Source organism: Coffea arabica, chromosome 1c, assembly GCF_036785885.1.
Source record: "Coffea arabica cultivar ET-39 chromosome 1c, Coffea Arabica ET-39 HiFi, whole genome shotgun sequence".
Lineage (NCBI taxonomy): Eukaryota > Viridiplantae > Streptophyta > Magnoliopsida > Gentianales > Rubiaceae > Coffea > Coffea arabica.
The window spans coordinates 980,481-990,809 of NC_092310.1; the positions used below are offsets into that span (position 1 = coordinate 980,481).

Sequence of the window (10,329 nt, forward strand, 5' to 3'; positions counted from 1 at the left end):
CATGCTTAGGAAGAACATGAGCAACATATATACTTAGTCATATATTGAATGATAATGATGCTTGGCAAATGCTTATTTCAGAGAGTAAAGCAGGTTAAAAGAGAAGATGTTTGACATCCCACAAGTATTTCTAGTGACTTTCATATGTAGTTCAGCTCAAAATCATTTCATTGGTCAAGCATAGTACTAATGTAGCTTAATATCTTATTCACACATTGAGTTTGATTGTAGTTTAAGCCTTTCAATATTCCCTTAACTACTGATGAATATTGTTTCTGATCAATTCTCATTTTATTTCCTGCCAACTGCCAAGTACCCTTGTCCTTGACATGTATAGCAATAGCTAGATTTTTACTACTGCTACCCTTACCCTCCTCACCTTTAACATAACTCCAAATTGCAGAGTAGCAGCAAGGTACTGGAAATGGAACAAATTCTTCACACGAAAGGAGGGGAAGATGAGGAAAGCTATGCTAAAAATTCAACATTTCAAGTAAGTGACACATATCAGAGGAAAGCTATGCTATATATAATTCTGTGACTGATCTCTAAATGAGTTTCTACCCTTCAGAGATTAGTGTTTATGAATGTCATCCATGCACTCAATCGGAGCATTCAGGAGTTTTGTCAAGCCAACCTAGCAGAGGCAGAGTGCATAATTCAGGAGTTTTGTCAACCATGCACTCAATCGGGACCTTTGAACGAGGACTTAGAAACCCTTGCATGTGAATACATATTCTTGCAGCACATAATCTTTGAATTTCTGCCATCCCACTACATGCTTTGCTTTTGCTTTCCCAATGACTGTTACTGCTATCTTCAACATCTAGCTTCCATCATCAAATCTTCTCTTCTTCTTAACCAAATTACATTTCCAGAAGATAGATAAAGAAAAAAAATCGAAACAGGCTAACAAAAAGTTTAGCCAAATCATTACCTTCATTTTTGCATTCCGAGCACTACAGAACATAACACTTTCAGTTTTTCTACGTGGTGTTTGAGAAGCCTCCATCAATGCTAGTGCAAATTAATGAGCAAAATAACTATAATTGATAACCATCTTCATCTGCGAAACCTGCCTGATGAGTGACAGTAATTTCTTCCTTTTGACATTCTCACAAAAACGACAGGGAACCATGTTGTTCTTTTTCCAACGAGATGATGTCTGCTTCCTAAATAGATTCAGGAAAAAAACACCACCATGTTAGCCACGTTGAACCATCAAAACTTATGAAGAATGTATTACAAAAATTTCTAAAGAGCAAATATTAAGCAGAATTACATCGATTCAGCCATGAAAAACGCATACTAAATTCACAGCATAGCTTTTGTATGTGATTGATTTGAAGTTAAGGCAACAGCAACAGAAACATTGTAGGCCTTCAAATTTAATCCACTGAGACTACATACCTCTTCATTTACTCTGTCACATATTGCTTTCTAGAAGATTGATCTTCACTCCTTAAGAGAACAATTGTCTACCACATCACCATCCATACATTTTTGCTTGGAAATCACTGCTTTTTACATGTTCCAGCATAGCCCATGAGACATTTGTCTAAAATGCTAAAATAGATATTTCTATAAATATTTTATCATGAGCAAGTCCTTATGCAAGTACGATGGAAAAATCACCAATCTACTAGATAACCAAAAATGAAAGGCTAAAAAACAGAGCATTAACAAACCCAGAAGGAAGTAATGGCAGCAAAAGTCAATCAAATTTGCATAAATTGTCCTTGTGATTCTTTCTGAAAAGAAAGTCATGATCAAAGCAAAATGTTTAACTAAAAGTTAAAGGAGGAGTAAGATGATAATCTTTCCTCTCTTTCTAAAATGACGTTCTAAACTGGAGTTTGGCAAACTAATCTGAAGAACAAAAATGCAAAATTTATATTCATGTACTAGCATTCATAAATTCTCTTATTAACTTCTTTTAGCCGACTGATTTCTCCTGACCGACTAAAATCTTTGGGCCAAACAAAAATCAGAAAAGGATAGCTGTTTTCAGAAAGAAATAGGTAAAAATTCTGAAGAGTAATTTATCAACTTCCATTGAATGAGCATGCTGAAACATGCTTATTTAACCTAATGTTGGAGCACCTCCAATTAGGTGAAACCATATTGGAGAGCTTCATGTGAAACATTTATCATTGATCCCCCACCGTCATTAGTCTTCTGAAATGTTACATATTCCAAGGGAGTTTCTTAGCTAAAACATAACAGATAGAATGCTACAATAACAAAACCTGTTTATTGATCATTCAAACTGCAATTTTTTGGATTGTGACTATTTATCTTGAAGTAGACATGTCAAAATAATTTAGTTAGCTAAGAACCACGAAGGTACTCAGGGCACGTTATTTTACTAAAACAAATTCAATGCTGGGCTTGATACCTGGAATGACTAACTATTGGCACAGTTGTACCATGAGTCCCTCTTGTTCAAGTGGAAACGTATAACCTATTGTCCAATTGACAAAGGCCTTTCAAGATCAGGCGAGAACCTTTAAATGAGGTTCTTGCATCTGCAATTGCAGCACCAAATCTTTTAACTGTTTCCACCCAAATGAATGATTGACACTGCAATCACATGCTTCATTTATGTCGTCCAAATGATCGTCAATGCTGTCTACAATGTCTAACTTCTTTCCATCAAATCTTCTCACCTCTGGAACTAAAGTATTAGCACGTCCAGTTTTCTTCAAGCAAGTCTTGTACCTTGATAGCTCTTCTCTAATTCTTCTCAATCCATACTACTTTCTACCTTGATAGCCTGGCACAAGCCACTCTGTTTTCAGCATGCTACAATGAGAAAAGGTTCAATATTTGATTTATTTTGTTAAATACTTCCAGAAAAGAGATTAAAAAAAAAAAGAAAAGCCATTGAAATAGGCCAATAGACATGCAGTCAACATTTTTTACCTTCATTTCAACATTCTGAGCAATATATGGCATTCTGGTGGGAAAAATCACAGATAACTACCTTCCATTTTCAAAAACTGACTGATAAGTGAAAATAACTCCTCCCTCTTGACATTCTCATAAAAACAACACGGGAACCTTGGTGTTCTTTGTCCAAAGAGCATAATCTCTGCTTCCTAAACAAATTCTGGAAAAAAAAATAACAATATTACATCACAGTTCTGTTTCAGTTATGGCATTGTGTAGAAACATGAGCCACAGAAAGGTTTGGTCTGGTGACTAATGCAACAATTTATCACTCAAAATCCTAAGGAGCAAAAATTAAGCCAAATTCCATCGATTAAGCCATAAAGAACACTTACTAGTGCAGATACCACCCTACATTTAGGCACAATTACATGACTTAAACAAACTTGGACCAATTCCCCTGTACTTCTAGTAAGTTGGGTGGAGTCATTTCCAAACCACATACCTCCTCATCTTTCTTCAAAAATGATTGGAAACCACAGCCTGATGTTGCAGTTGGAGAATGTGAAAAGTGCAATAAGATGCTTTAGAGGTTCCAGGCTGACTTTGCCTTGAGCACACTTTTGAGCCTTTTGCAATGTTTTCGGCACTATCACTGCTTGCTGCTTCACTGACGCTTGTGGCCTACAACGCCATAATAGTATTTGAACTTTAAAATTTTTAAAAGATGATAAGAATTTATAGTTTTAGCAGCAGCCTAGTTCCTCTGCAAACAATTTCAACTTGATCGACATTGAGCTAATTTTTGGCAATCATAATGCAGAGTCTTACAGAGAGATAACAGTGAATATTAAGAACATATCCATCTATTAAATGCCAGCGGTAGAAACAAAAATTGTAATGTTCAAGCGCGTCAATTCTTAGTGTTTGCAGACTATAAAGTTCGCAAAGAGATTCTGGCAAAGTTCTAATCCTAGAACCTGAAATGTCAAGTGTAAATGTATTAGTTTGCCAATGGAGGTCGGCAATTCTTTGACATCTGCTCCAAGCAATTTTAGGACATGCAAGTATTTGAACTTTGATAACATATCATCAGCTATGGCTCCCTCCAGAAATAATGTGTGAAGTGATGCTGATGATTTTTCATTGATGGTTTCCACCATTCTTTCGGATGAGTATACGGCAAGGTAACGGTCCTGATTGCTGCTGTTACTATTTAAAATTGATTTTGCAAAATCATGCACAAGATCATGCATTTTATACCATGTTCTCCTCTCCTCTTTTACTTCTTCCAATAAGGAAGTTTGCAGCAAAATTCTCAAATACTCATATCCTATTTTCTCCATCATTCTTTCATTTTGGAAATCCGGTTGAAGAAATCCTTCAGCCATCCAAAGCTGAACTAGTGGATCTTGTTCCAATTTAGTATCTTGGTGAAAAATTGAGCAGTATGCAAAACATTTCTTAACCGGTGCAGGTGACAGATGATCAAAACTCACCTTAACTATTTGCTCGATCCCACCTTGATTGCCATTCAAGAGACTCTCCTCCAAAATAGATTGCCACTGTCTGGAATAAGAACAATAATATCACGCTTTGGAATATTAGAGATCTTGGGCCACTCGGAGCCGCTTTCAGGAGTGCATCTTCGTTCTAATAGAGGACAAAAACGAATTTCCAGACGTCTTAATTTGAGGCGTTCCATGGCATCTACGGAGGGTAAATATTCAAGCTTTTGGCAATCCCACAGGGTTAGCTCATCAAGAGACGCAAGGTTCCCAAGCCAATCTGGTAAGGCTTCGATTGCTCCGAAGTCAATTAGATATAGTGATGTGATGGTACTCAAGCATTGAAGCTGATGTGGCAGAGATTTCGTGTCACGCATTCCACGTAAAGTCACGCTCTGGAGTGTCGATGAAGATGCTAATCCAGCCCAATCAAATTCGATTACTAAGTAATCTGAGAAGGGACCAATCTCCACTTTCCTTAAGCTGGTAAGATAGCCAAATCCACTGGGCATCTCGGCAATCCAGTTGGGACACCACTGTAACGAGAAGCTCTCGAGAGAAGGGGTTCGTCGCAAATCAAAGGGAAAGGAGACCAGACTGGGGCAATCGAACAATTTCAGCTTTCGGAGAGACGTACACGACTCGAACATCTCCGCTGGTAATCTTGTCAATGCATGGCACCCCCTGACAGAAAATCGCTCAAGAGACTTAAGGAGGCTTTTCTGTCCAAATGAATTTTTAGGATTTGGATATCCAAATGAATCAATTCTCGGGCAACCCTCTATCTCCAAGTGCTCTAAAGCTTGAAATTGATAAAGATCTTCTGGCAACTCCCGCAAATTGTCACAATGATGGACTTCCAATCTCTTAAGACAAGCGGTGCAACTCATTCCTCTTAATGTTGTTATATTTTTGGCAAACATCAATTTTACATGCTGAAGAGTTGGAAAAAGGCAGAGTCGCTCAAGCATGTCAGTGGGTAGACTGTCACAGCCAATAATATGCAAGCTGCTCTCTGGTTGTCTCACTAATTTTAGAGACTCGATGCATTGACGACTACCATCCCTTAATTCAAGGGACGAGAGATTGGCTATAGTGCTCAAAACCCTTTCTGCCAGCAAAACATGGCAATTTTTTTTAATTTTCAATACATCAAGACTTGGGAAATGACTTGGAGTTGGAATAGCGGTCAGTTGGGGGCAATCACTAATAGACAACTTTTCAAGCACGGGAAACACATCCATCACATGTACTTCACCTGCGGTTGACATCATTTTGGGTGCGTCCTTCCACTCTTCCAAATTTTTCATGCTTTTAAGAGAGAGTTTTTTAAGAGCTGGAAAGAATGTTTGTCTGCTAATAGTGCTTGAACCTCCTGATCCGCCGTCCTCCTCAGCACTTGTACTGTAGAATGAAAGCCCAATGCTTCTTATGTTTTCCAATCTAGTCAGATAGAGGCACTTGAGGAATGGCAGCTGTCCAAGTGCAGGGAGTTTTCTGCATCTTGTGCAATCCTCCACCCGCAACTCCACCAGTGATGTCAATGTCAAATTCATGAACCATTGTGGGAACTGATCACCCATGAACTTCAAAATTTGTAACTCTGTTAAATTTGGGTGAGGTTGGAGGCCTTCCAACACATTTTCATCACAATTATCACTTTCTCGATCCCTATTGCCCCACTCAAATACCAACCGATCCATATTTGGCTTTTTAGATAGGTTCGCTAGTTCAGCATCATCTTTGCCATTTACTAATTCAAGATTTCTGATCTCCAAGGAGCCTTTAAGATCGTGCAAGGTTCCAAGCTCTTGGATACCACGACCTTCCTCTTGATGACCTATGTTAAAGAACTCTAACGTTTGAAGACAAGTCCATCGTCCAATCTTGGATGGCATTTGGATTTTGTGTTCTGTAAAGTAATCATGATAGTGAAGATGTCTCATGCTAATCAAATTGCTCATCTCCTTTGGAAAACCTTCTTCAAGCATGTAAATTCTCAGTGTTTGCAAACAGTAAAGTTTGCAAAGAGATTCTGGCAAAGTTGTAATCATAGAAGATGAAATGTCAAGTAAGTGTAAATGGATTAGTTTGCCAATGGAGGTCGGCAACTCTTTGGCATCTACTCCGAACAATTTTAGGACATGCAAGTATTTGAACTTTGATAACATATCATCAGCTATGCCACCCTTCAGAAATAATGTGCGAAGTGATGCTGATGATTTTTCATTGATGGTTTCTCTTTCGGATGAGTATACTGCAAGGTAACGGTCCTGATTGCTGCCGTTACGATTCAAAATTGATTTTGCAAAATCATGCACAAGGTCATGCATTTTATACCATGTTCCCCACTCATCTTTTACTTCTTCCAATAAGGAAGTTTGCAGCAAAATTCTGAAATACTCACATCCTATTTTCTCCATCATTCTTTCATTTTGGGAATCCGGTTGAAGAAAGCCTTCAGCCATCCAAAGCTCAACTAGTCGATCTTGTTCCAATTCAGTATCTTGATAAAAAATTGAGCAATATGCAAAGCATTTCTTAACCGGTGCAGGTGACAGATGATCAAAACTCACCTTAAGTATTTGCTCGATCCCACCCTGATCTCCATTCAAGAGGCTCTCCTCCAAAATAGATAGCCAATCCTCTTTTCTCTTTTTAGATAACAAACCTCCAATTAACGTTGCTGCCAGAGGTAGACCATCACATCTTCTTAAAACTTGCTTCCTTATGTCTTCTGGTACTTCTTCCCCTACATTTACCCATTTATTAATGATAGACCAGCAATCATCATTGCATAGCTTTCCTAGCTCATGGCGAGTAAAATTGATCTGCGGAAGTCCGGACAGAGTAGTTGCCACTTCTTGCAGACGAGTGGTAACAAGACACCAGCTCCCTTTCTTCGCTTCGAATGCCTTCAATGTGGTGAAAAAGTCATCCAACAATCGTTGTTGATGATTCCACAAATCGTCAAGAACAAGCAAATATCTTTTCTCCTTAAGTTCAGTTTCAATTCCGTCAACTATTACTTGCCTATTATCCACTTCAGCCTTTTTTCCTGTAGACGATTCTAGAATCATTTTGAAGAGCTCCAAGATGTTAACCGGTTTAGCCACACAAACCCAAATTTTTTTGTCAAAATGCTTCCCATTAACGTTAAACTGTGGATTGTTGAAAACGGCTTTAGCTAGAGTTGTTTTTCCTAATCCTGGCGGGCCGGTTATGGAAATAACTGAAATAACACTTTCAGATTCGGTCAACAACTTCTTAACTATTTTTGATTCATCCTCGTCTCTTCCTAGGATATCACTTCGAACAATCTTAGAGTCGGTCTGTCGGCTTGTTGTGGATCCAGCAGCAATAGTAGCGAATGCTTCTTCAACTGGGCGCTTGTAGGCCAGTCCCAAACCTTCTGCATCCCGATGGATCCTTTCAAGGTTCGTGTTGATCTCCCTGATCATTGAACCCAACCTCCAACGAAAACCAATTTTATTAAAGAATGAAAAGCAGAAGAATACCTTCTTTTTCGTGAGTTGATTTTGATACTTCACCTTCCGACGAAGATTTTCATAGTTGAGCTCGACCAGCACATTGTCAGCTTTGAAAACCTCTTCTTCCAGCTGCTTGAGCCACTTTTGCACCCCAACAAGCTTCGGATCATGGCTATGCATTTCCTCATCAGTACCGGCCAAGAAGCCTCGGATCATTTCAGCAGATTTGTTGAGTCTCTCCAGCTCCGTTGGGAATTCACGAACCAGATTAACATGATCAGCGGCAAGGGAAACAACCGTCTGCAATGCAACCTGAATAGTAGCACTAACAGCAGCATCAGCCATTTTTTCTCGCTTGGGATTGAAAGTGTTCTGCAATGGTGATGGGGGGATGCTTTCGGCGATGAGACAAGGAAGGAAGGATGAAATTCGCAAGCTAGCCTATCAGAGGGAATGAAATTCGCAAGCCGGGCTCCACTGCACGCTCTAAAGACACAGCTTTAGACTCTAAGGACACAATGGCCCACAGCTACACTCTAAAGACACACTAAAGACGCAATGAAATGCTTTTAGTAGGACGGATCACAGCCTCTGTTATCAAAGGAAGTTGCCGACAATTGCATGTGTGAGCCAGCCTGCAACTTGATTCTTCGGTCACATCTCTTATTGGCTGAAACAGCAGGCTCTCTGATTCCTCCTTATCACTAATATAAAATTGGCTTTAACGCGTGACTCATCATCTTGTAGTTTATCTTTTATTCGTTTTATTTTTTTTTTTACTCCTTCCCGATTTACTTTTTTTTTTATTTTAAAATGTCTTAAAATATTTATTATTTTATTAAACTTAAATTTACTTTTAATCTCTTTTTTTTTCAATGTTATTTTCACTTTTATCAATATTTGGCACTAAATTCAAGTTTAAAATTTTGAATTTTCGAGAATAATTTTAGAAACAAATCCACTAACATCACCGTGAAGTTACTTACGATTTTTTAAAAAAAATTTGAATCTTGAAATGAGACAAATAATTTGAAGTGGAGGGAGTATTATTTTAATTTCCATCAGTTTTGCACGTATACTCAAATATAATGATGATTTCTAGATAAAATTTTGGTACTTTGAATTGCATTTTGTTATTTTAAAATTAAAACACACATTTCTTTTCAACATTAAAAACTTTTGAAATTTTTTTTTTTACTCTCATAATAGATTAGTGCAAAATCATCATTGATTATTTCCCCCCACAAACTCAATAGTTCAAAATCGTCCTATTGAATTTATATATATAAGATAATGAACAAAAAGGATTAACCACTTGAGGAAAAAATTTGTACAAAAGAACCATTGCTACCTGCTAATGATATAAATACACACCAATTAAACATAGCAAGTAATATGGACTTGACTCAATTAAAATACTCTCTTGGTTCCAAAATTTTTGGGAGGTGATTCATTTCTGAATGATAATCACAAGATTGTGACAAAATATGTGGAACCCAAAATGATGAAATTTCTCCAAACTACTTTTGAGGGCTGTGGCTTGTTGGCATTTTCACCTGAATTGCCTCTGTTGCTGGGCCTTCATCTTCTCTGATTGAATGTTTGCGTGGGCACTAATATATCTCACACACGTTACAAATACTTTATTGATTATATTATCAACATATTTTTTAATTTTATTATATTATATTTATAAGAATATTAGCTTTTTTTTAAAAAAAATTATCCCAAATAATCAACTATCTAAACACGCTCATAATATCCACCCAAGAGTGATAAGAAATTGCTTTTGGCTCCTCGCAATCAAATTGAAATAAAGTAAAAGGTCAGTTAGCACTAATCTCCAATGTAATTAGGGATAACTTGCACTTTGCCCACTTGAGTTTATTTTATCATCACTAAATAGAAACACACCTCTTCTTTTAAGATTACTATTTCGCTTCTTGGTTCAAAATAGAGACGCACAGTGATAGTCTCCTTAGCGTCTCAATAATCAAGCTTGTCACCTCAAATTAATTGAACTTTTATTTTTTGAAATAGATAATAATCATTGAATTATTAAAACTTCTACTCCCTCTTTCCATTGCTCATGTTATGTTTTTATGGATAATTTCAGAAACCTCCCTTGAGGTTTTTGACAATTTCACTCGATTTCCCTCAGGTTTAAAAAATTACACTTACCTCCTTTAGTATAATAAAATACCTATAATGCCCTCTATTTGGTTGAAAATTTTAAATTTAAGGCGATAAATTTACAAAACTCAAAAAATTTTATTTTTCTGTCTCTTGTCTATTTTCACTCATATCTTTTTTAGTTAATATAACTTCTTTTTATTATCTTCAATTTTGTGGATATTAACAGAATGAGTAGATTATGTGTCAAATTAGAAGGAAATAAAGAGAGTCGTAGTGATAGAGAAATAAATAATGAAATTGAT

At 37.1% G+C, this 10,329-nt stretch overlaps 1 protein-coding gene across 3 annotated transcripts; it reads right to left on the bottom strand.

The window, feature by feature from the left end:
* Nucleotides 1-459: 459 nt before the first annotated feature.
* On the bottom strand, nucleotides 460-8,419 carry LOC140034937 (putative disease resistance protein RGA3). Of its 3 annotated transcripts, XR_011838835.1 has the most exons (7): nucleotides 4,392-8,419; nucleotides 3,398-3,576; nucleotides 2,926-3,112; nucleotides 2,399-2,805; nucleotides 1,411-1,517; nucleotides 938-1,172; nucleotides 460-856 (listed from the first exon to the last, which is right to left on the bottom strand). XR_011838835.1 is itself a non-coding variant. In XM_072073853.1 (2 exons), the coding sequence occupies exon 1, from the start codon at nucleotides 8,234-8,236 to the stop codon at nucleotides 4,427-4,429; it is 3,810 nt and encodes a 1,269-aa protein (XP_071929954.1). In that variant the 5' UTR covers nucleotides 8,237-8,419; the 3' UTR covers nucleotides 3,128-3,576; nucleotides 4,392-4,426. The 3 variants fall into 3 exon arrangements, 1 of the variants encoding a protein (XP_071929954.1); XR_011838839.1 differs by lacking the exon at nucleotides 2,926-3,112; XM_072073853.1 differs by lacking the exons at nucleotides 460-856; nucleotides 938-1,172; nucleotides 1,411-1,517; nucleotides 2,399-2,805; nucleotides 2,926-3,112 and having other exon boundaries at nucleotides 3,128-3,576.
* Nucleotides 8,420-10,329: the final 1,910 nt, after the last annotated feature.

What these genes read in the sequence shown, in the direction of transcription:
- LOC140034937 (XM_072073853.1), bottom strand. Translation starts at nt 8,236, where the DNA reads ATGGCTGATGCTGCTGTTAGTGCTACTATTCAGGTTGCATTGCAGACG.